The sequence below is a fragment of the Balaenoptera ricei genome, chromosome 1 (genome assembly GCF_028023285.1).
Source record: "Balaenoptera ricei isolate mBalRic1 chromosome 1, mBalRic1.hap2, whole genome shotgun sequence".
NCBI lineage: Eukaryota > Metazoa > Chordata > Mammalia > Artiodactyla > Balaenopteridae > Balaenoptera > Balaenoptera ricei.
The window spans coordinates 44,131,925-44,158,774 of NC_082639.1; the positions used below are offsets into that span (position 1 = coordinate 44,131,925).

Here is a 26,850-nt window from a genome sequence, read left to right on the forward strand (position 1 = left end):
TAAATAAATGAAGAGATATATACCATGTTCATGGATTGGGAAACTCAATATTAAGATGTTAATTCTCTCCAAATTGATCTATTGATTCAATGCAATCCTAAACAAAATTCAAGCATGATTTTTGGGGGCAGAAATTGGCAAGCAGATTCTAAAATTTATATGGAAATGCAAAGGACCCAGAATCACGAAAACAATTTTGAAAAATAAGGACAAAGTTAGAGGACTTATACTACCTGATTTTAAGACTCACTTATAAAGCTACAGTAATTAAGACAGAGTGGAATTGGCATAAGGATAGATCCAGATCAGGTCAATGAAATAGAATAGAGAATTCAGAAATAAATCCACACATACATGGTTAATTGAGTTTTGCCAAAGGTGTCAAATTAATTCAATAGAGAAAGGATAGTCCTTTCAAAGGATGGTTTTGAAACTACTTTTACTTCATATTTGGCACATAAATTAACTCAAAAAATTCAGAGGCATAAATGTAAAAGCTAAAGCTATAAAACTTTTGGAAGAAAACATAGGAGAAAATCTTTGTTATCATGGGGTCTGCAAAGATCTTTTTTTTTTGCCCCCCCCCCCACCCCCCACGTCATGTGGGATCTTAGTTCTCTGACCAGGGATTGAACCTGCACACCCTGCATTGGAAGTGTGGAGTCTTAACCACTAGACCACCAGGGAAGTCCTGGCAAAGATCTTTTTTAGATAGAACACAGAAAGCACTAATCTTTTTTTTTTTTTTTTTTTTAATTTATTTATTTATTTTTGGCTGTGTTAGGTCTTTGTTTCTGTGCGAGGGCTTTCTCTAGTTGTGGCAAGCGGGGGCCACTCTTCATCGCGGTGCGCGGGCCTCTCACTATCACGGCCTCTCTTGTTGCGGAGCACAGGCTCCAGACGCGCAGGCTCAGTAGTTGTGGCTCACGGGCCTAGTTGCTCCGTGGCATGTGGGATCTTCCCAGACCAGGGCTCGAACCCGTGTCCCCTGCATTAGCAGGCAGATTCTCAACCACTGCGCCACCAGGGAAGCCCGAAAGCACTAATCTTAATAGAAAAAAAAAGTGATAAATTGAACTATCAAAATTCTTAATTTTGGCTTTTCAAAAAACACCATTAAGAAAAATGAGAGGGCTTCCCTGGTGGCACAGTGGTTAAGAATCTGCCTGCCAATGCAGGGGACACAGGTTCATGTCCTGGTCCGGGAAGATCCCACATGCCGCGGAGCAACTAAGCCCGTGTGCCACAACTACTGAGCCTGCGCTCTAGAGCCCGTGGGCCACAACTACTGGGGCCGCATGCCACAACTACTGAATCCCGTGCACCTAGAGCCCGTGCTCCGCAACAAGAGAAGCCACTGCAATGAGAAGTCCACACACAGCAACGAAGAGTAGCCCCCGCTTGCCACAACTAGAGAAAGCCCGTGCGCAGCAACGAAGCCCCGGTTCAGCCAAAAATAAAAAACTAAAGAAATTAAAAAAAAAAAAAAGAAAAGAAAAATGAGAAAGAACACAACATTGTAAATCAACTATACTTTAATAAAAGAAAAATTTAATGAGAAGTCAAGCTACAGATTGGGAAAGAATATTTACAATAATATATTGATAAAGGATTTGTATCCAGAATATATAAGAACTGTTACAGTTCAATAAGAAGATAACCCAATTTAAAAACAGGCAAAAAAAAAAAAAGAGGCAAAACATACATTTTGCCAAAGAAGATACATGAATGGTTAATGAGCACACGAAAATTTATTCATCATTAGCCATTAGGAAAAAACAAATTAAACCCATGATGAGATGCTACTTCACGTCTACAAGAATAACCAAAATAAAAAATACTGACAATACCAAGTTCTGGTGAGGATGTAGAGCCCTGACTCTCTCTCATACATTGCTGGTGGGGATGCAAAATGGTTCCAACCACACTCTGGAAGACAGTTTGGCAACTTCTTATAAAGTTAAACATACATCCACCCTATTACCACAAAACTCCACTTCTAGGATTCACCCAAGGGAAATGAAAACATAGCCCCCCCCCAAAAAAAGCATATACGCAAAAAATTTTATAGCAACTTTATTCATGATAGTACCCAGCCGGAAACAACTCTAATGCCTATGAACAGTTGAATGGACTAATTGCAGTATTTCATATAATGAGTATATTTCCAGGTACTCAGCAATAAAAGGAAGGAACTACTCCTACATGCAACAATTTCTGTGTATCTCAAAGGCACTGTGGTGAGCAAAATAGGTCAGGCACAAAAGAGGACATACTATCGGATTCCATTAAGACAAAAATTCAAGAACAGGCAGAACTAATCTATAGGAAGGGAGACCAGAGCAGTGGTTGTCTAAGGCAAAGCTAGGGGTTGGGGGGAGGGCTGACTGCAAAGTGGCACAATGGATGGTGACAAGTGATGGAAATGTGCTGTATCCTGACTGTGGTGGTAGTTACATGAGTATAAAGTCACCAAGCTGTACACTTAAAATGGGTCTATTTTACTGTTTGTAAAATATACCTCAGTAAAATTGATTTTAAAAATAAAAAATCACAAGAGAAACAGCATTATCTAGTAATAAAAGAAGTTGGAAGGAATCTGAACTTTGAAGAAAATGGATAATAAATTATCATATATTCACTAAGTGGAAAACTATCTAGCAGTAAAAATGAATGAGCCAGATTGAGCATACACATCAATATAGACAAAACTCAAAAACATAAGACTGAGTGAAAAAAAGCAGACTCCAGAAGAATACATGCAATGTGATGCTATTTATTTAAGATGTAATCACATGTAAAGCAATTTCATACATTGTTCAAAGATCCATATGTATGTGATAAAGGCATGAATAAGAGCATGGGGATGATAAACACTGAATTCAGGAGAATACTTATGTGGGGAAGGAGGAGCATGGAGGGCAGGAGTGGGGCTTCAAACAGGATTGATCCAATTTTTTATTTCTTAAATTTGAGTAGTACATGGGTGGTTCTTGTATTATTCTTTATGTTGTTTGTGTGTTTTAAAGATTTCATAGGAAGACAAACAAACAGCAAACTAACGAAAACCTAAACCCGAAGAGTAACCACTTAGAGTTGGGGGAGAGCCTAGCTGGTATCAGGAGATCTGAGCCTCAGTCCGGTTTGTCCCTGGATTTCATGTTCCAACGTGGCAAAGCCACTTCTCTCAGGATGAGACGCAAGAGCCTCATTCTGGAAAAGAAGGGAAAGAATCAGTCTTGGGCATCAGGGGAGTGGTCGTGCGAGGAACTGGCACTTGCGCTTAATGCACGTCAGCGTCCTTTCTTTGCTTCTCCAGCTGCGGTGACCTGCAAGCTGGCACCGGAGCCGAGCCGGGTCGGGGATGGGGAGAGCCATCGGGGAGGGGCGTCGGGCGGTTACAGCTGGAGGCAGTAGGGCAAGGGGAGAGGGGGGTGCTCCGCTGCGTCCAGAGTCCAAGGACTCCGGGCAGACCACCCAGTGAGCGAATCGAGCCCTCACCGCGGGTTGTGCCCGGGTTCTCAGCCTCCGTGGACTTCGGTCACCGAGCTGCGCGGCCCACGACAGCGAGGGGCGTTTCTTTCCGGACCCCTGAGGACCGGGCTCCGGAGCAAGGCTGCCAGGTCTAGAGCGCATTGTTTTGAGAACCACGCAGAAGGAGCTTCCAGTTACTGTGGCTCGCTGGGTGCCAGGCTTCATGCTCTTCCATCTTCACTACTGCCCTAATGCAGAGAGGGAAAGTGACCTGCCTAAGGTCACACCGCAGGTGATTGTAGCTTATTACTTGCATATCCTTAAGCAAGTTACTTAACCTCTCTGGGTCCAGTTTTCCTATGGGTAGAGTGGGTGCAAAATTATGTGTGTATGTGTGTATCTGGAAGACTCCATACCAAAGTATTAATAGATATTTCTACCTGGTGAGGTAATGGGTGATATTTTTTCTTTTGGTTTATCTATATTTTCTAATTTGTTGTTTTATAATAAATATGTACATATTTAATTATTTTTATTTTTATTAAGAGAGTAACACTGCACAGAGTTGTGAGGACTGAAGGAGACTATGAAAAGCACAGAGCACAATTTCTAGTTCACAGTGTGTTCTCCATAAATGTGAGTTCTCCCTGCTCACTCTTCCCTCCTACACTTTCCTTCCCCTCTGGTTGGAGACTCTGGCCCCCAGACCTCAGGTTGGGAGGAAGGAAGGGTCTATTTACTAGCCGTGTGGCTTTGGATAAATCACTTGACCTCTCTGAGTCTCAGTTACCTTCCCTGCAGAATGGGAAGAAAAACACCTACCTCAAAGAAAGTTTTCAAGGACTACATGACATGCAAGATGGGAAACTGCCTGACACATAGTAGGTCTGCAGTAAGTGTCTGTAGGAAGAAACAGGATGCACATGATGAAGGAACAAGCATTAGAGTAGGTTCTAGACCAGAAAAGGTAGAAGATTTTAGCATAGATTCCAAAGAGCCCAAGGGCTCCATTGATAGAGTTCAGCATGGGAGAGGTCCATGAACTTGGATTGAAAAAGATTACATCCTTGTTTTCACTACCTCTAAGTCAAATTTAGCATTTCCTTCTATCATGCATGTAAGCAACAAATCACAGTGTTATTAGCAGAACCTGTGACTTTGTCACCAATAGAAATCAGTTATTTTTGTATTGCATTACAGTAGCAATATCTTGAAATACTGTTTACACTCATTCACCATCTCAAAGTTACAATAGTTAACAGATGAACCTCTCTATCTCATTATTTAATATGTTAAAAAAGAACTAATTCACAAAATAACTATTTTGATAATGATTCTACATAATTGATATCCTCTGTAATCCTAAGTAATTTACTTTTTGTAGTTAAAAATATTCTTCTGAATAGGGGACCATAGTCTTCATCAGACTGCCAGAGAGGACCCTTGGCTAGACAGACATGGATACTAGTCCTGCCTGGGCCACTGGCTGCTTTGTGACATTGGCCTTGTTATTTCTCTCAGGGGCATGATCATCCCTGCTTGGCTCACTCCACAGGGTTGCTGGAGGAACAAATTAATTCTTGGCTGGAAAAGGGCTTTGGAAACTGTTGACAGCTTCCCAATTTTGCCAAAAGCCAGAGCAGAGTGCTTTGCACCTCATAGCTGAATCCTATGTCTCCAGGAGACCTCGATCCTTCCACAGGACTCCACCCTTTCTCTTTGCTCTCCATCTGATAAAGAGGCCAAAGTGCACCTCCATTAGAGTAGTCATCCAGTTCCCAGTTTCCAGAGATTCACAGCTGAGGGGAGGAATTTTCTGGAGGATAATAACAATTCCTTCCAGTTTTCATGTTTGACCTTACAGTGACCCTTGAAGACACTACCCCCTCAAAACTCTTCCCTTCTCCTTCAGATGGTGATCCCTCTGTGGCCATGGTCCCTGAATTTCCCCCTTCACTGCCGTGTCCTGTGATCATCTGTCCATCTCCCCCACTATACTGTGTTTCTCAAGGGCAGACCCAGATCTGATCTCTCTCAGGGGCCCCAGAGCCCAGGTCAAGGCATGGCACACATCAGTATCTGAGGAGCTGACCTGGATGAAGAAAAGGAACCTGAAGCACAGAGAGAAAAAGCAGAGAAGGGGTAGAGCTAGGGCTTGAGCCCAGATCCCCTGATGCCCATGATTTATCCCATACACACTGAAAGCAAGGGATGGAGGAATAGGGACTCCCAAGGCATCACATTAGCTATTTCCTACTCTACCCACTGCTGTGAGAAATGAGGAGAGCTAAGTATTTTGTAATCTTGAGTGAGTCCCTGCCCATCTGTACAATGGGAGGTGTCAGATTCAGTGGCTTTCAAACCTTTTTGACCTGACTCAAAATAAGAAATGCATTTTACATTGTGATCTGGACCACAGTACACAGAGACACATGTAAATGAAGCAAACATTTTATGAAGGAATACTTAACTTTGCTATTTGCAGTACACATTTTCTATTCCATTAATTTTTTTTTTTTTTAATGCCAGCTGTAACTCAGCAACTGATTACATGACCCATAGGTCCTTTTCAGCCCCAACACTCTGTGATTGGCTGAATGGGAAGTATTGACAACTAAAGTTCAGCAGTCCCTAGTCCTGGTTCAGTGTAATTGGGCCATACTGTGCACCTCTCAGAGCCTGGGTTTCCCCAGTGTACCCTGAGAGGACAGACAGGCAGTCTCCAAAGGCTTCATACAGTTCTTTCAGACTGTGGTTCTCTGATCCTAGTGAGAACACTGACCCTGTGATCTGGAAATGGTGTGAGAATGGAGAGGTGTGTTGGCTTTGCTCCCTGCTGGGTGGAGTTACCATCTGGACATCCACTAGCCCCCCTTGTCCTAGGCCAGTGTGGCAGAGAGTATGAACAGGGGAGCGTGAACATGTCAGTGCATGAGTTAGCTGCTCAGGGAAAGGAAGTGGCAGGCAAGGAAGCCAGAGGATGACAACATATAAAAGTCACTGGAAAAGAGGCGCTGCGAGAACCCCAGAAAGAGCAAGGGCTTGGGAACAAGACAGACCCACGTTAAAATCCCGTGGGCTTAAGAGCCCCGGAAAATGACTTTTATTTGACCCTAAGCTCTCATTTATAAAATAAGTATGAAAATCCCTGGTCCTCTGGGTTGTTGTGAAGGTTAAATGAGGTCGTGTATTGATCACCCCTATACTGACCCTACTGTGTGGTCGATGGCAGGTCCCCTGTTTGTGTCCTGCACTAGCCTGGGACTGCGCCGCACAGCGCCTAGCACAAGGGCGGGTGCTCAGCGCAGGTGTGGAATCCGAGCCGGTGGCTTCGATTCTCGCTCTGCCACCCCGGACATGGGCTGACTCTCTGAGCACCCAGCGCCCTAGTGCATAAACTGGGAACGTAGTGGGGCCGGTGGGGGACGCTGGCAGAGACGCGGGCGGCTCCCTCCTCCCGGCTCCGCGGGTCGCCCCCCGCCCCGCGCTCGAGCGCCGGCTCCCGGCCGCCTTCTCGCCGCTCTGCACGCCCTCCTCCTCCCTCCCTCTCCCTCCTCCATCTCCCCTCCTGCCGAGCCCTGTCGGCGTACCTGGTCGCCTCCCTCCGTCCTCGGGGACTCTAGGTCTCTAACCGCTGCGTCTCCGCGCCCCTCGCTGTGTCTTCCTCGTCTCTGCGTCAATCTCTGTCTCTCTGCTTATCTCTGCCTCTCTCCTTGTATCTTCCTCGGGCTCAGTTCTGTCTCCGTCCGTCCGTCTCTCGGCGGCCGTCTTCTGCTGCGGCTTCCGCGACCACAAGTACTGCTGCGACGACCCGCACGGCTTCTTCCCCTGCGAGCATAGCTGCATGTGGTGGCTCAGGTACTGGCCCTGGCCCTAACCCCACCTAGAACCCCACTCCAGTCTTAGCCCCCTTGCTCCATGCTCGGCCCAGCCGCCTGCTAAAGCCTCAGTCGTTACCCCCTCAGGCTCTCGCCCTGTCACCAACCCAGCTCCCCCTGCGGCCGCTTCTCTGCTCCATTCCCCCATTTTGACCCAACCATTATTTAGATCCAACCTTGAACCTCACACCAACTCCACCCTGAAAAACCTTCACTTCATCCCCACTCCAGACGTCATCATCCACCCAACCTCAAATTACATAACAAGCCCCAGCCTAACAGCAAACTCCCATCTTGCAGCCTTCACAGGATACCCAAACTCCTCCCTTATCCAAGTACCCACCAGGGTCCCCTCCCTAATGCCATCATCAGCCTCACCCCTGACCTTACCCACTCCCCCGTACTTACTCTATCAGCAGCCCTGACCTCCGCCTCGGTCCTCCCTGCAACCCCACCTCAGCTCTCCTTCCCCACCCCACTCCAAACATTACCTAGACCTACACTCAAACCTCACTCTCAAGCCTTAATACCTCACCTGATGCTACACCCCAACTCAACCCGAGCCTCAGCCCAACCTCAATTCTTTTGTTCCCCCTCATATTGAGTCATTCTTTCAGCCACCCCTTCCTGAGACCTTAGCAATGCCAGACCCTGTGGTGAGTTCTGAGCTAAGGCAGAAGACCAGAGACTCAGAGTTGCCTCCAAGTTCATAATGAGACAATGACATAATGCCACAGCAGAAGCCAGATTAGTGTAATTTGGGTGAATCCCCACCACAGGACCTCAGTTTCCCCACTAGTTCAGAGAAGCAGGTGGTTAGGCCAGTGCTGACATTCCTGGAACCTAAGTGTGGGACTGAGAGGGCAACAGGTCTCAATCTCTGTGGGTCTCCAAAGGCCTCACCCAGAGAATAGGACCTGACCCTGAGCCTGCTCTGGGAAACAGGCATCAACAAAAATGGAGTGGGCTGCCTCAGTAGACAGTGATCTTCCTGTCTCTGGAGGTATGTGACCAGAGGCCGTATGCCTGCTGGGTGGGAAAGGACAGTCTGCCTCTAAAACCTCTCTGAGCCTCTGTCTTTTCATTTATCAGATGGGCAGGATGATTTCTGACTAGGGCAAGGACCAAATGAGATCAAGAGGTAAAATCAACTTGGCATATGCCACTAACAATTACAGATATTATTGGTTTTCTAGACTGCTCAATCTGTAATTCCAAAGGATTTTCAGATGGCCAGGTTTTCAGATCCTGCACATTTGGCTGCTGTCACCTGGGGAATTATATTCATATATTCTCTGTTCATCCATATTTTCATTCATTCATTACAGCCTTTGCTTTGTGCCAGGTGCTAGGCTAGGCACTAGAGACACAGAAGTCAATGATTCCCTCTCTGAAGCGCTCACAGTCCATTTAAAGAGATATGACGTGCAACTATAGTATAACAATGGAGTATTTGTTGAAGACCCACTGTGTACTTAGTACTGAGCTGAGTATTGAAATATGACAGCGCTGACTTCCCTTTGAGGTATGGAAGCAGTGTGGAGCTTTGGGGCTGGTTAGAACCTGGTCCAAACTTTGGCTCTGTCCCTTATTAGCTATGTGAATTTGGGCAAATTATCTCCGAGTCTCTTTTGTCATCTTTAAAATGGCAATAGTAATACCTGTCTCATGGAATTGTTGTGAGGATTAAGTACAGTAATGCATGTGAAAGTGACTAGTGCATATAGTAGGTGCTCAATAAAAGGGAGTTCCCTTTCCCTGGTTCATAGGTGGGGAAAGTGAAGCTCAGAATATGAAAGTGAATTGTCCGAGATCTTCCAGCAATGTCATGGTAGACTGAGATTTAAAGAACATTACCTAACACCATCCAAGGGCTAGATGCATTCACACATTCACAACCCTCGCACATCTTCTCTCCATCTTACAGATGAGAAAACTTGAAAGAGGTTAAGTTACTATCTTAGAGTACCCCAGTGAGAGGAAGTGGCAGAACTGGGATGAAAACTCAGGCCTGTCTGGTCCCAAGCCCAGGCTTGACCTGCTGCACAAATGTCTAAATCTAGCCTGGCTCTCATAACCTGCTCTACTCAGATCACTTGAAAAGATACTCACTGACCCTCTGCTGTCTTCTGGACACTGTTGTAGCACTTGGAGACACAGAGGTGAGTAAACCCCTCAGCACCCAGCCAAGATCCCATCCCACTACTACCACCCCCTTTCCTATACACCCCTTGTGGTCCCTCTCCTTGCCTTGGACCCTCCTGAGACATAGAGTGCTTTAGTGGCTCAGACAATGAACTAGAGGGTTGGATGGGGTGATCTCTGAGGTCACTTTGCATGTTGTGTGCTTCCATTCTATGACCCCAAGGGCAGCTGAAAGGTTCTAGCCTGCAGGGCTGACTCTTCCTAGGCATGGCTATAATATGGTTCATAAACATCACAGACAATTGCAAAGTGGAGGAGGGGAACTGGGGTCCTCAGGACATTAGGTGATCAGTGTACTTCAAACCCTGTAACAACCCTTCCGGCATGGGATGTCAGAGCCCTGCCATTGCAGGGTGGAGACCTTGTTTTGTTCTGGACTCCATTTGGCCCTTTTCATGAAAGCTGGCCCTTAAAAACATGAAAATCAGCAGGTAAACACTGTTTCCTTGGATAGTGCTCAAGGAGAATTGCTGTCTTTAAAAGCATGTCTCAGGACTTCCCTGGTGGCACAGTGGTTAGGAATCCGCCTGCCAATGCAGGGGACACGGGTTCGAGCCCTGGTCCAGGAAGATCCCACATGCCGCAGAGCAACTAAGCACGTGCGCCACAACTACTGAGCCCACATGCCACAACTACTGAAGCCCGCGCGCATAGAGCCCGTGCTCCACAATGAGAGAAGCCACTGCAATGAGAAGCCCACGCACCACATCGAAGAGTAGCCCTCGCTCGCCGCAACCAGAGAAAGCCCATGTGCAGCAATGAAGACCCAACGCAGCCAAAAATAAATAAATAAAATAAATAAATTTATTTAAAAAAAAGCATGTCTCAGGAAATGAAGACTCCCTGTGGAGAAGCAGCTGGTGCTATCACATGTCTGGCTGACTTTCCAAACATCCTTTATCAGTAGTTCTGTTTTTTATCAGGATGTGAGCCAAAGGCAGCAGCCTTGCTGGAGGGCAGAACTGGCGGTCAGGCACTGTATATACACTATCTCATTTAATCTTTATGGACACTTGGTGATATAGTAACTTTTATGAATGAAGAAAATGAAGCTCAAAAGGTGAAGGATTTCTCAGCTTATATGTGAGAGAACCAGGATTCACACTTAGAACTGTCTGACTCAAAAACCCTAACAAATGTTAGACCATCCCTCCAGTTCTTTCCTAGAAGTCACGGTGGGTTACCTATCTTTCAGAGTCATAGATCTGTGAAATCCTAGAAGGCTAGCAGCTCTTCAATCCAATTTCCCACCATAGGCAGGAATCTCTAACTTCATTGAAAGGTGGATTCATCCAGGTCTTGCGCAAACCTGTCCGACAATAGGAAACTTACCACCTCTTGAGGCAGTACATTCACCATGGGACAACTCTGATCATTTGAAGTTCATCTTATACTGAATACAGATTTTCCCCCTTGGACCCTCCCTTGTTGTTCCCAGCTCTGTCCTTGGGAGCTGGTTCCTCCGTTCCCAGACAGACCATCAGAGCAGTGCCCACTACCTGACTGACCGCTGATCTGGAATATATCCCCCCAGCTTGCTCACCCACTCCTCAAAGGATCCTACTTTTACAGGGCTTTTTCCAGCTAGCTGCCCATGGATGTCCCTTGTAAAGGGTGTGGTCCCAACCTGAGCACGAGTCTTCCAGTTAACAGCCTTATAAACTGTGAGTATATCTCAAGAAAGGAAATAATACTTAGTTAAATACTAAACTAAAAAGTAGTAAACTAGTACTAAAGAACTAAAAAGTACTATATGCTCAATGTGGAAAATGTGGAAAGGACAGGAGAAACAAAAAAGGAAAGCAACCGTGAAAGATCCAGTGTCTTAGCTTGGACTCCCCAGAACACTTGGAGACAAGGATTTGAGGGCAGGTAGTTTATATGACAAGCAATCCTAGAAAATACTGGTACAGGGTGGGGAAGTTAGATGGGAAAGGGAAGGAGCTAATGATTGTGTGTTACCAAGCAAGTCACCACCAAGGGCCACCAGAGCTTAAACTGCTGAACTCTGCCATCCAGTGTAGAACATACTTTCAGAGTCATCCCATCTGAGGGCCAGGAAGCTGGGTATTTACATACCAATTTCTGTCAGTCATTGGCTGTGTGCTGGTGGGAGAAGGGAGGCATTAATTTTCCTGTACTTTTGACCTGTTCAACATGCAGACAGAGACTGTTCTGGGCCCAAGAAAGCCCTCAGACAAAGAGATACATTTGTGGGCTTTTGAAACCCTGGCCAGAATATTCCACAACTGTAAGACCCAATGGGACACAGACAGGACATCACAGCCTGTGCTACTCCCAGAGACAGCCCGTTAGCATTTTAGTGTATTTCCATCCAAACTTACCTATGTTATGTTATGCATGTATATGTTATGTTTATGTTTATTTATTTAAGTTAGGACTACACTATATAATTAGTAGTGGGTCCTGCTTTTTTCACTTAACATTATCTCATCAGAATTTATCCTTGATCTTAAATATTATTTGAAAACATGTTTTTAATGGCTCTATACTAGTCCATTGCAGGGATATCCCATAATTTATTTAGCCTTGGGAAAACAGACTCTCCAAAGCTCTAAGGTGTTTCTGTTTAGTGGAAGTTAGCCATCAGCTACCTGGGAGTGAAATCCAACAGAAATGGCAAAGCCAGGAATCTGAGGCTGGGGTCAGGGCTGGGGGTGGGGGTGTGGGCAGAAAAGCTGCAGGAATCACAGGCAGAAAGCGCACACAAACAATCCTGGTGCTACCTATCCCTTACTATTGGGAGAACATCCCACAGTGTTTGACACAAAGTAGGTACTCAATAATAGTTACTAAGTGCCTACTATGTGCTGGAGCTTGTACAAGGAGAGAACAAAGCCAGTTAAACATGGTCTCAGTCTCCCTACAAAGAACACATGAGGAATATGTTGAACTTCTATGCACCAAGAATATTATGTATATCATTCATCCTCACTACCACCTGTGAGGTGCTGTGTTTTGATCATTCTCACTTCTCAGACAAAGAAGCTGAGGCTCAAAAGACTAAGTAATTTCATCAAGATCTCACATCGAGTTAGGTACAGACCTGGGTCCTAAACCAGGTGGGTCTGTAAGAGTTCCAAAGCTCTTTGTTCTTTCCCTACCACATTGGGCTGCCTGACCAAGTAGGAAGTGCTAAAGGTCCAGAGTAGGTGTCCTGGCTGGGTGGGCCTGGCCTGGAAGAAGAAAGGAGAGAGAAAGAGGACCAAGGAAAGCATTGAGGAGGAGACATTTGAGATGGGCCTTCAAGGACAGATAAAATTCTGATGTGGGGAGATGATGGGAGAGATCATGTGAAACAGGAAAGACAGTGGCCCCCCCAAAATGAGCCAGAAGGTAGTCGTCTGGAGACCAGGTGACCAAGGCCTGACTTGGGGCAGAAGCAGTGAGGTTGCGGGGTGAGGGACCAGCAGCAGGGAGGTGTTCTAGACATGGAGTCCACACTGGTGCGATGACCCACTAGAGACTGGGTCAGAAATTACCTTGAGGCTGGAAGGACAGCGGGTATTGAACTAAGGCCTGCTATGTGCCTTGATTTTTGATAAATTTATTTATTTTTGGCTGCGTTGGGTCTTTGTTGCTGCGTGCAGGCTTTCTCTAGTTGCGGCGAGCAAGGGCTACTCTTCGTTGCAGTATGCAGGCTTCTCATTGCGGTGGCTTCTCTTGTTGTGGAGCATGGGCTCTAGGCACGCGGGCTTCAGTAGTTGTGGCACATGGGCTCAGTAGTTGTGGCTCGTGGGCTCTAGAGCGCAGGCTCAGTTGTTGTAGCGCACGGGCTTAAGTGCTCTGTGGCATGTGGGATCTTCCTGGACCAGGGCTTGAACCAGTGTCCCTTCATTGGCAGGCGGATTCTTAACCACTGTGCCACCAGGGAAGTCCCTTGATTTTTAAGAAACAGCAGTGTGGGGAGGGCTCTTTAAGATCATCTCTAGCTTCCTGGGGTGGGAGCAGGTTGAGGAAAGGAGAGGAGAAGAAAGGGAACACATACTGAGTCCCAACTACATGGTGACACTGAGCCATGTCAAGTTATGTATGTGGTGAGTACTTGCCACATACTTGATGCTCTTTCCCATGCTTAGGCCCAGAAAGCCTGTTTAAGGCAAGGAGAGACAGAACAAAAGTTAAAGTCGGCTGATTCCTATAACACCTACAATACTTCTCTTATAACATGCTGCTTCCCAAGTCCTTTCCTGACCCTCTGCTCCCTTATGGTTTTCTCTCCCCAGTATTGGTGCTCTTGTGGGCCTGTCCATAGCAGCAGTGGTCCTCCTGGCCTTCATTGTCACCGCCTGTGTGCTTTGTTACCTGTTCATCAGCTCAAAACCCCACACAAAGTTGGACCCAGGATTAAGCTTACAGACTACAGGTAAGAAAGAGGTCACATGATTTCCTTGTATTCAGCAGGTTAGCACCTTCTCAGAGGGGAGATATTTAGAAATGATGTTTGGAACATTTGCCTCATAAGTGATTCTGAAGCAGCAGCACATTTCTCAGGAGGTTCATGATATGAACATTTCCATCCCAAACTCTTCCATGTGCTCCTTGTTCATCAAAATAATTTGATTATAGTCAGCATCCTATTTGTTACAGGAAGATGTTATTAAACATCCTACAATATATAGGACAGCACCCTACAATAAAGAATTATCTGACCCAGAATGTCAATAGTGCTGATGTTGAGAAACCCTAGAATAGAAAGAGACTCCAGAAACAGACTAATTAAAGAATATAATAACATGAATAAAATGTTTAATTTTAAAAATAAGGGAAATATTGGCAAATTTGCCTACATCAAATACAAATAGACATCAAATACAAATAATACAAAAGATACCGTACATAAAGTTAAAAAACAAGTGGACTGCAAAGATATAAATACACACACGGTCAATCCTAATTATTTGCAGTTTCCATACTTGTGAATTTGCCTACTTGCTAGAATTAATTTGTAACCTCAAAAATCAATACTTTCAGTGTTTTTGAGGTCATGTGCAGATGTGGATGTGCACAGAGCAACAAAAAATTTGAGTTGCCCTATCACACACATTCTCAGCTGAGGTTGAACAAGGAAGGCCATGCTCTGCCTTCTTGTTTCTGCTCTTATACAGTAAACAAGTGTCCTTTTCGTGGTATATTTAGTGCCACATTTTTGCATTTTTATGATTTTTGTTGGCGGTTTCGCTGTTGAAAATGACCCCCAAATTAATGCTGAAGTTCTGTCTAGTATTCCTCAGCACAAGGCTGTCATGTGCCTTATGGAAAAAATACATGTGTTCAGTACACTTTGCTCAGACAGGAGGTATAGTGCTGTTGGCCATGAGTTAAATGTTAATGAATTAGCAATATATATTAAATAAGGTGTTTTTAAACAGAAACACACACAAAACAAAGTTATATATTGATTGACTGACAAAAATGTGACCAGAGGCTCACAGGAACCTAACTTTGTATTTCCCCAAGGAGCAATAATTCAGTATTCGCTAATTCAGTGTTTGTGGTGACTTTTTAGAACATAACTACAACAACTAATGAGAATCAACTGTATCTAAAATAGAGACAGGATTGATATCCAGAATATATAAGCATATCTTTGAACAAGTGAGAAAAACATAATCCACTAAAAAATACAAATGCCCAACACACATGAAAAGATGCTCAACCTTACTAATAATCAGGAGAATGCAATTTAAGAATGACATACCTTTTTTAAAACGATTACATTGGCAAAAATCCAAAAATGGATCACATTAATAGTGAGAAGGTTACATGGGGGGAATGGATACTCTCATATACCACTGATAAGAATAAATTGGTAAAACCACTTTGTAGAGCAATTTGGCACTGTCCATTTAAACTAAAAATGTACATACCCTATAACTCAGTAATTCCACTTTTCTAATTATCTGCCTTAGAGATATAGTTGCACTAGGAGAGGACTTGTAAAGATGGATTCCATGACAGCTTGTCACACTGGAAACAAACTAAATGTCCATCAGTAGAGGAATAATAAAATATGATACTGCAGTTAAAAGGAATGAATTAGCTCTAAATAGACCATCTCATTTGCTCTTCACAATAACCAGGCAGAGTACAGAACTTATTACTATCCATTTTACAGATCAGGAAACCGAGGCCTCGGTCACCTAGTGAGTGAGTGACAGAGCCAACTCCATCTCCACCTTCCTTCCTCTCCTTATCCCTGTGCTGAGAAAGGGAAGTCCCTACTTTATACCAGATACCATTTGAAACTTTACATGCACTATCTTGTCCAATTTTCCAAACTACCCCAGTGAGGTAGGTGTTATTATCACCCATGTTACAGATGTGAAAACCAGGTTCCAGAGAGGTCAGATGACTTGCCCAAGGGGTCACAGTTTGTAAATTGCGGAGCTGGAATTCAAATATGTGTGTTTTTCTGCCTCCAAAGTCCTACTCTTTCTGCCTCACCAGGCCAGGGGTGTGGGGTGCTCCTGCTGTGCCCTGCTCCCCTCATCTCCCCCCACCCTATCCCCTGGAGCCTTTCTAACTCAGGGGAACACAGTTCACCCGTGCGTCTGTCCTGTGAATGAAAACCACCCTCCTGCTTTTCACTGCTCAGCCACCAGCTGGATTATTCAATTATTCAGTCACCAGGGTTTGACACAGCTTGTGTTCTTGCTTTTTGCTTCTTAACTTTTCAGATGGAAAATGCATTTCCTGACTGTTCACTAAATGACAGTTTTTGGCTCTCTCTGCCTTTTGCCCAAACTCAGCTCTTAGTTCCTCCCTTTCTTCTTCATTAAGTGCTGTCCTCTCCTTCCTCTGAACCCACAGCATCAACCCAGGAGCCTCTTGTCCCTCCTGCATCTGAGACGTTTACAGGCCGCTACCTTACACTCATCAGAGCTTGCCCCCTTACACAGACTTTCATCTTTTTCCGTCTCCTTCTCTAGTAGGACATGTAGAGAGATCATTAGCCCCATTTTACAGGAGAGGAAATCAAGGCTCAACCAAGGGAAGTGAATGGCCAAGTCTACACAGCTGGTGAGCATGTATTGCTGGGATGGCAACCCCGATCTCCCGACTCTAAAGCCCACACTCATTGCACATGGTACCTGGGGTCCTGATCTCTGAGTCTGGGGGCAAGGACGGGATGGGGAGTTCATTGGCAAGAGCAGAGTGGAAATAGAACAGAGCTTCTGAAAATAGGCTCCTTCTGCTGCCCAGATGTTCTGTACTGTCCCATTACCCCCACCCTACCCCATCCCTCAAACTTGGGATGCAACAAAGACTGTAAACTTCTTTCTTCTTGTACTTTGTGAGGAACTAGCTTGATCAGAAGGCTGACCGAGCTTCTACGTTTGTGCTAGGCACTATGCCCCAAGGACTTTAAACATATCATCCCATTTAACCCGTTCAACTACTCTACCAAGTGGTTATCATCAATCCTATTTTACAGATGAGGTGAGTGAGGTAAGTGTGGAATTGATATTCCAACCTAGGTACCTTTAATAAGAGACAAAACGTGGGGGGAAAAAAAAAGAAAGACAAGAGTTCAGTTCTCATCCTCCTCTGAAAAGTGTTGGTGGGGATATCATTCATCAGCCATTCTCACTAGCTCATAGGGCTCCTAGAAATCAAGTCTGATGTTCTCACTGTATCAATGGGTTGCTGAGGCCCAGAAAGGGACATTCATGTGCCCAAGGTCACCCAAGCAACTGGCCAAGCCTTTGCCTCCTGGGCCAAAGATCTTTTCCCGTAGCAGGCCCTCTTACCTTCCAGGAAGGGTTCCACTTCCTCAGAGCCCACTGCTTTTTAATTAACCACACTTGGGGAGGTAGTACCTATGACCCAAACAAGCCTCAGTGATGGGTCAGTCTTGACTCATCTCCAAGCAGGGAGAGAATCTGAGAACTCCTTTCCTGGCTGGTCACTACAGGCTAATACCCCAGGTAATGGGGGGACTGGCTGAAAGGTCCCTGGAGAAAGGTGGGAAAGCACAACCCTGGGCTGGGGTGTCAGAGAACCTGGCTCTAATCCTGGCTTTGTCACTCTCATTGTGTGGCCTTAGGCAAGTCACTTCTCTCTGGGCCTCAGCTTACTCTGTAAAATGTGTACAATAATACCCACTAAGAAAGCTGTAAACCTAGAGGTGATGCTTACATAGGAGCTACTTAGTCTCCGATACATGGTAGACTTTTAACAATGAGTAACCCTCATTTTTGTTATTATTAGGCACTAGATTTTTACATGTTAGTCTCCTCAACCTGTCTGTTAATATCTCAAATATAGGAACCATGTCTTAAGTGCCTTTGTATCCCCAGCACCTAACAGAGTTCCTAACCTATACTAAGGGTATGCCTGCTCTGTGCAAAGAGCCCAAGCTTTGGAATCAAGCAGAATGGAAAGTGTATCCTGGATCCAATACTTAATACCTGTGTCAGTGCTAACCTTCTCTGTCTGGGCCTCAGTTATTTATCTATAACATGGAATAAAAACACCCACCTCAGAGAGTTGTTAGGAGAATCAGATAAGATTTTTGTACCAGCGTGTTTTAGCCAAACATGGATCTTATTGTAACTTGAAAATTGAACTTTTTATATTTGCCTTTAGGCATCCTCCTCTCCAAGTGCCTCTTGGCTAGCACCTTTATAAGATAGAACTCCCTCCCCCAGGCTTCAGGCACCACTGAGGGACTTTAATAACTTTCATTATATATTAGCCAGAGGAAGAGGCAGAAATATATATGTGTACTCAAGAGTTGGACCATTGCCTATTCTTCTGGTTTCCCTGGAAGGGAATTGAAGTGTTGTGGAACTGAAGACCCTGGGATTCCCTCACATATGTGAGGGAATCCGTGGGATCTGGGAAAGATAATCATATAAAAAAGACATGCTGGGTCCATAAGTTCAGTATGAACCTGCATTGTGATGTATCTGCCAAAAAAGTGTGAGTGGAAGCTCAGATTACATTAACAGAATTATAGAGTCTGGAAGCAAGAGAATGATGGTCCTTCTTTACTCCCAGTTGAATAGAATGCATCAGCAGTCACAGCTCAGAGGTAACATTTTAGCATCCACTCCACAGGTTCCCAACTTTGGGTTCCAAATATATCACCCAAGGGTCCCCAAATATAGCAATGAGGATTCTTGAGCAATTTCCAATATTTCAAAGGTTTTACTGGGACCAAGTTTCTTTGTTTTGAGCTAGAATTATATTAGTCCAAGGAGGGTAATTAGCACGCACTCTTTCCTGCTAATCAGAACTCTTTAATAGAAAATGGGAGGGGGGCAGCTAGTACCTAATAAAGGCAGTCTATTATACAGACAGAATCCTTTACAATTTGGAATTCCAGGGAAAAGAAAGAGAAAAACAAGACCAGCCCTACTTTCTACCCCATTTTATAGAATAGTAACTGAGATCCAGAGAGGAGAAGAAGTTAGCCCAAGGTAGCACAATGATTTAATATCAGAATGAGGATTTGAGCCAAGGTTTTATAGCTCCTAGAAGCCCAAGGATTCCCCCTGAACCCTGACTGCCAGCTGCTCAGAGACCCACAATTTCAGAGGAACTTTGACCAATCAGAAGGTGATCAGAGACAGGTGACCAGCTTGGTCTGAGAACCAGATTATGTGAGTATCGGCTGAAGAGCTGGGGCCATTTGGCCTCAAGCAAAGGAGTCTCAGGGTTCACAGCCTAGGACCTCCAGTCTCTGCAAGGCTACCCTGGGGCGCGAGGAAGAGACATTTTGAGAGAAGCCAGAGAACAGAGTTGGGATCAGTGGGGGAAGCCATAGGAAGGCAGATGTTGATTCAATAAAGCTGGGTCTTTCTTAGAATAAGACCTGAAATACTTTTGTAAAGCGCACCCTCATCACCGTGGGTCATATTTAGTTCATCAATTGTAACTCTTGGTTTAAAAAAAAAAGAGCATCCCCAAGCCTGGAAGGTAACCAGGAAAAGGCTAAATGTGGGATTCAGTGAAAGAGATTTTTGCATTGAATAGAAGATTGAACTAAATCCCTGTACCAAATGGAATGCCTTAAAATGCAAGCTTAAATAACAAAGGACCCCAAAGAATCTGCAAAACAGACACAGAGAGATGCACAAAACAACCTCCTAGACCTAATAAGTGCATTCAGCATGGTCATAGTATGTAAGGTCAGACCCAAACATCAATTGTATTTATATATACCAGCAACAAACAACTGGAGACCAAAATTTTAAATATAATATCATCTCTAGTCACTCCGAAAAAAAAGAAATACTCTGGTATAAAACTAACAAAACATGTACAGGAGCTATACGATAAAAAATACAAAATGCTAATGAAGAAAAGCAAAGAAGACTTAAATAAATGGAGCTAGAACACATATTAAAGCCACAATGAGATACCACTTCTCATCTATCAGAACCGTAAAATAAAAACATTGACAATCCAAAGTGAGGATATGGAACAACTGGATCTCTTATATACTTCTAGTGGGAATTACAATGGTATAGCCACTTCAGAAGACAGTTTGGTGTTTTCATAAAGTTAAACATACTTACTATATGTATTAGTTTCCTATGGCCACTGTAACAAATTACCACAAACTTGGTGGCTTAACATAATAGACATGTATTCTCTCACAGTTCCGAGGGCCAGAAATTCAAAATCAGTTTTGCTGGGCTGAAATCAAAGGCTCCATGGGCAAATCTGTTCCTTACCTCTTCCAGTTTCTGGTGACTGCCAGCATTCCTTTGCTTGTAGCTGTATCACTCCAATCTCTACCTCTGTCTTTACATCACTGTCTGTGAGTGTCTATCTCCCTCTGCCTTTCTCTCTCTTTTTAAAAAATATTTATTTATTTATTTATTTGGTTGCTCCGGGTCTTAGATGCAGCTCACGGGCTCCTTAGTTGTGGCTCGTGGGCTCCTTAGTTGCGGCATGCATGTGGGATCTAGTTCCCTGACCAGGGATCAAACCCAGGCCCCTCTGCATTGGGAGTGTGGAGTCTTATCCACTGCACCACCAGGGAAATCCCTGCCTTTCTCTTATAAGGGCACTTGTGGTGGCATTTAGGGTACATCCAGATAATTGAGGATAATCTCATCTCAAAAGCCTTAATTTCATCACATCTGCAAAAACCATATAAGGTAACGTTCACAGATTCCAGAGGTTGGGATCTGATATCTTTGGGGGTCACCATTCAATCCACTATACCATACAAAACAGCAATCACACCCCTAAGTGGTCCTAGAGAAATGAAAATGTATGTCTGCACAAAAACCTATATACAACTGTTCATAACGAATGAACTGTCAATACACATAACAACTTGAGTGGATTGCAAGGTATTAAACAGAGTGAAAAAAGCCAATCTCAAAAGTTGTACACTGCATAATTCATCTATATAACACTTCTTAAATGACAAAATTATAGTGTGGAGAAGGGGTTAGTGGTTACCAGAGTTAGGTTTAGGAGGAAGGTATGACTATAAAGGGGTAGCATGAGAAGGTTTCTTGGTGGTGATGGAACAGTTCTTAATCCTGATTGTGGTAGTGATTATATAAATCTACACATGTGGTAAGCTTCCATAGTACTATACACCAAAAAATAAGTCCATATAAAAATGGGTAAAATTGAATAGGATCTGTAGTTTAGTCAATTGTACTATGTCAATGGCAGTCTCCTAGTTTTGAAATTACTCCATGGTTATGTAAGATGTTATCATTGGGGAAAGCTAGGTGAAGGGTACAATGGAACTCTCCACTATTTTTGTAACTTTTTGTGAGCCTTAAATTATTAAAAATAGAAAGTTCAAAACAAAACAAAACAAAAAAGGAATTGTTTGGCTCTGTAGATGAGAAGTCCAAAAGTAGGATGAGCTTTAGGAATGGTTTCAGTAGAAGTTCACAACGTCCTCATGCTTGTGGCTTTGTCCTCTGAGATTCTCTCAGATCTGCCCTCTATCTTGTGTTGGCTTTCTCCTCAGACTGATTTTTTCCCATGGTAGTAAGTTGGCTGCCAGCAGTCCCTGGGACTGTGTGCTTTTTGTTCCCGTCTAGCCAGGAGGAGAAAGAGGGAGCTATCTCTTCCTTCAACCAGGAGGGAAAAAAAAAGGCCTGAGCTCTACCCTGATTGGACTACCTCAGGTCCTGTGCCCACCCTAAACCAATCACTGAACCCAGGGAAATGCTATGCACTGATTTCTCATCCCTGTAGCAAAGGAACAGGATTACTTGATGGGCTCGGATCAATCAGGCCCCCCTGCTGGAGCTGAGATGGGGCTAATCCTACCCAAACATAATTGCTATTACTGGGTGGGAAGAGGTGGAATGGATGTTGTGTAGCCAACTCCAATGTCCCATACAGCCTCCTTCTTTTTTTTCTTTTTTTAAAATTTTGTTTATTTATTTATTTTTGGCTGTGCTGGGTCTTCATTGCTGCATGAGGGCTTTTCTCTAGTTGTGGCGAGCGGGGGCTACTCTTCATTGCAGTGCGCAGGCTTCTCATTGCGGTGGCCTTGTTGCAGAGCACAGGCTCTAGGCACGTGGGCTTCAGTAGTTGTGGCACGTGGGCTCAGTAGTTGTGGCTCACGGGCTCTAGAGCACAGGCTCAATAGTTGTGGCGCATGGGCTTAGTTTCTCTGCGGCATGTGGGATCTTCCCGAACCAGGGCTCGAACCCATGTCCCCTGCATTGGCAGGCGGATTCTTAACCACTGCACCACCAGGGAAGCCCTACAGCCTCCTTCTTGAAATTCACTCTTCCCTTGGTTTCAGAGGCACCATTCATCCTTGGTCTCTTCCATCAATGGGTTTTAAAGCATAGGAGTTTTCTAGACAAAGAAGGTATAAAATGTCATTCCAGGCAGAAGAAACAGTAAAAGCAGAGACCCAGAGATGTGAAGGAATGGACCCATTCAGGGAACAATGAAATTTTGGTATAATAAAGCATAGAGTTCTTGAGGGAAGAGTAGTAGTAAAAAAGCCACAGAAGGGATGATGGGGCTAGTACATGAAGAACCTTGAATGCACCTCAAGGATCACGGGTAATGGGAAGATGTTGAATGCTTTTGAGAAAGAGCAGTACATGAACTCACTTCACCTTAGAAAGATCTCTTTGGACTTCCCTAGTGATGCAGTGGTTAAGAATCAGCCTGCCAATGCAGGGGACATGGGTTCGAGCCCTGGTCCGGGAAGATCTCACCTGCCGTGGAGCAGCAAAGCCCATGTGCCACAACTACTGAGCCCGTGTGCCACAACTACTGAGCCCGCGTGCCTAGAGTCCGTGCTCGGCAACAAGAGAAGCCACCGCAATGAGAAGCCCACGCACTGCAACAAAGAGTAGTCCCCGCTCGCCACAACTAGAGAAAGCCCACGCGCAGCAACAAAGACCCAACACAGCCAAAAAAATAAAATAAAATAAATAAAAAGATCTCTCCGGCTATAGCCTGGAAGGTGGACTGGAGGGGACCCAACCGAAGGCTATTTTGCCTGGGCAGAAGAAAATGAAAGCCTGACCTAGTGTGGTGGCCTTGAGGATGGAGAGAATGGGTGGAAATGGCAGATAGTGATTTGGTGGAATCAACAGGACCTGGTGAATTGCTTGACTTTGGAAAGGGGTAGGGGGAGAAGGTGTGAGAGTTGACTCACATTTCTGGCTTGAACACTTGATATACTTTTTTTTATCCAAGAAGGCAGGAATGCTTAATTGTGTCAAATGCTCCCGATAAGCCAAGGGAGACAATAACTTATAAGTAACCATGGGATTTAGTGACAAAAAGTTTCAAGTTCTGTTGAGGGCAGAAACCAAGCAAGCTGCAGCAGAATAAGTCATGAATGGGAAGTGGGATATAATAAGGCCAAGTGAGCTTCCTATCAAGCTCAGGTATAAAAGGAGGAGAGGATTAAGCAGCCAGTGAAGAGACTCATGAAATCTGTTCTTAAAGCAGAGAATAATGTATGTTTTTAAAATTTCCAGCACTTCCCTGCAGGCTAGCTGTGTAGTAAGCCTGTATCTTCACCTATAAAATTTTTAATAGTACCTACCACACAGGTTTTTAATAGTTTAATAGTACCTACCACACAGGTTTATGGTGAAGGTGAAGTCTTCACATGTCCTAACAATTGTTTATTGTCTGTCTCCCCCATTAAACAAACGTTAAGTTCATGAGAAACATTGACAGTTCCTAGTTCATGATGTGGTATATTGTTAATGAATATTTGTTAAATGAATGATGCATTTAAGACTCTGAGCACAGTCCTGCCCAAGGTAAGCACTCAGGGAAGTTCAGCGTGTATGATCCTGATGGAAAGGAAGGGCTGCAGGAGGAAGCCCCACGCCCTCGGCTTGCTGTTTTCCAGACCCTGACGAGGTACCGCCTGACTGCCAAGGTGGGAACATGGGCAATTCAGTGGAGGTGCCAGGAGTGAACCCTCTCGGGCAGAGTCACCCTTCCTGAACCCATGGCGCACTGCAATGAAGAGCAGGCCATGGACCCCACACGCCTCCTCCGGCACTGCTTCATGGCTACAGTGACGGCCGGTGACATTCCGGGCAGCCCAGAGGAGGACCCTGTCCCCAGTCTAGACCAGCTCCATAAACACCCAGTAAATGTCTCTGCACCATCCTCTTCTGGAGTCTCTCTTCTTGGTAAAAAGGTGGGGCTGGGGATAATCAAAGGGACTTTGGAACCTAGAGGCATAAATGAGGGCTTTTCCTAGCAAACCCACTCAGGTCTCACTGTGGATCCAGCCATGGTGCTCTGCCTGGCCCACTGTGGGCCGAAGGGAGTTTAGACATGGGTCCCCGGTAAAATGGTCGTAACAGCTGCAGGCGATCAAGGAGAAGCCTGGGGCCTGTGGAGACTCAGAGGAGCCCCTCGCCTAACCTGGGGAGTCAGAGAATTCGGACTTGGTCTTCCTGCCACAGAGCAGATGTACTTAGGAAGCCCAGGGAAGATGACCAGGACCCTGGGGCAGGTGACTCGTGCCCCTCCAGCAGCTCTGTGTCGCTCCTGGAGTGAGTCCCTTGCCAAGGAACAGAAGGAGAGGGAGTGTAGAGTACATACACAGGGCCCAGCCGTGTTTAATATCATTCAGTTCCTCAGGTGAATGAAAGAGTGAATGATCACGTGAGGGAGGGAACGAATGGTTAATAGGCTCCACAGTGTGGCCTAGATAAAGTCCCTTAGTCTAGCTGAGCCTCAGTTCCCTTGCAGGGTCACGGTGAGTGTTCAATGAGTTGATGGATATGAACTCTCTTCCTAAACATGAAAGTGCTACAAAAACTCCAAAAATTACAGGTGAGTGTTTTTCAATATAACTTAGAAATTAAGAGCAGGGACTCTGGGGCCAAATGCCTGCTTTAAATCTGGTCCCTGCCCTTACTTGCTAAATAACATTTGTGCCTAATCATCTGTACAAGCAGGGATAACAGCAATATCTACCTCGTAAGGCTTGGGGGAGGATTAAACTACTTAGTCCATGCAAAGCATCACACTTAGAACAGTGTTGGCTAACGGAAAGCACTGTGTTAGCTATTATTATTGGGTTTTTAAAATATTATTAGTCTGATAGCAAAGGAATCTTAGGGCAGGATGCTGACTGCCTCCCCTCTCTCCCAGCTGCTCTCCTTATTTTAATTTTGGCAATGGCTTTAGGCTTTGCCTTGGGGGCGCGAGGCAAAGATGGGGAGACTCAGTAGCCACTGAAGGCAGTTCTTGACATTTCTGACAGTGATATGACTCACTACTGGATTTGGCAACAGTGAAATGGTCACTCTTAGATATCTGTGCATGGGGCCTGAACCAGCCAAGGGTATATGATGGGCAGCAAGGCAGGGTGAGTCACCTCAGAAGTGCCCTAGGCTACAAATCAAGAGATTTTGGTTCTGGTCTTGCTTTTTTTGTGGTCTTGTGTGTGTGTGTGTGTGTGTGTGTGTGTGTGTGTGTGTTATTCTCAGCACTCTAAACCCAGCACCTTTGTCCCCTTATTGTACATTCCGTGGTGTCTATCCTGTGCCAGGACCTGTGCAGGTTACCAGAAACAGCAGGGAATCAGCCACAGCTCCTGCCCTCAAGGGGTTCATATGGAGGGTGAGGTGGGCACACAAAAGGGCAGTGGGCCCACTGGTGGCCCTTTATGCAGCTGGAGGGAGGAATAAGTGATGTCTGAGCTGAATCATCAAAGATGAGTCAAAGTTTCCAGGTGAGACAGAGTCAGAAGAAATTATGGCCAGAGTACAGCCTGTTCAAAAACAGTGAGAGAGAGCCTAGCACAGCCCAGGAATTGCAAGTTATTTGTTGTAGAGAGAGCTTAGGGTACCTGTGTGTGTGTGTGTGTGTGTGTGTGTGTGTGTGTGTGTGTGTGTGTGGCAGGAATGGGTGATAGGTGGGAGATTTAGTCACTGATGCTCTACGTGACCTTTCACAGCACAGATCCTGTCTCTCTCCTTGGTACCCCCATTAGGAAAATTCAGTTTTTCTCAGAACACTTTCTGTGCTGGCCTTCTGGCAGGTTACAAGGAAGAATCCTATAAAGACCTTATTTTTAGGCTGTTGATGGTCTGTTAGGAGGAGATGATCTGTAAATTCTAAAAACTCAAGTGGTCATCAGTGGCCTAAGCCCATGGTTCTCAAACTTCAGCCTGCATCAGAATCAGCTGGAGGGCTTGTTTAAAACACAGATTGTTGCTCCCTGCCCCAACCGTGCCCTCGGAGTGTCTGATTGGGTAGGTCTGGAGTAAGCCCTCAGAATTTGCATTTCTAACTCGTTCCAGGTGCTGCTGCTGCTGGGCTGGGACCACCCTTTGAGCTCCACCGGCCAGGAAGAATAAAGAGAATTGGAGCTGCAGAGGCTAGGAGGAGACCTCACACTGAGCAGGGCTGAAGGCCTGGTAGGTTTTCCCCAGCCAGAACCTCTGTGGATGGGGTGGGGATAGGTGGAAAATAGATTTCTGTGCTGCCTCTGCTGACCTACACATCCCAGGCCCCATAAAACTCCTCCCCCACCCCCCTCCAGTGCTCCTCCTCATTGCCCTTGTTCAGCTTCTCTGGTTTGAATTCAATCAGCCCCCAGAGCTGGGTCACAATGGGGTTGGCTTGCCTCAGTCCTAGGTTGGAAACAAACTGCCCAACCGGTGGTGCAGGAACCCCCTCCCCCAAGGCAGCCAAGGAGGAAGGAAGCCGGGTGGGCTGACGCACAGACAGAAATAGTCTGAGCTCACTGCCGCTCCTAAGCACACATTGACCGGCAATTATTTCTTGTAAATTGCTTTCCTGGTTATGTTCAGAACATGTGCGTGTG

At 45.2% G+C, this 26,850-nt stretch overlaps 1 protein-coding gene across 1 annotated transcript; it reads left to right on the forward strand.

Annotated features, from left to right (window-relative positions):
- Nucleotides 1-7,303: 7,303 nt before the first annotated feature.
- On the forward strand, nucleotides 7,304-26,380 carry SHISAL2A (shisa like 2A). Its single transcript, XM_059912462.1, is given in 5 exon segments — nucleotides 7,304-7,332; nucleotides 13,805-13,944; nucleotides 23,908-24,001; nucleotides 24,003-24,204; nucleotides 26,324-26,380. Coding segments are annotated over 5 exon segments (507 nt in total). The 5' UTR covers nucleotides 7,304-7,318.
- Nucleotides 26,381-26,850: the final 470 nt, after the last annotated feature.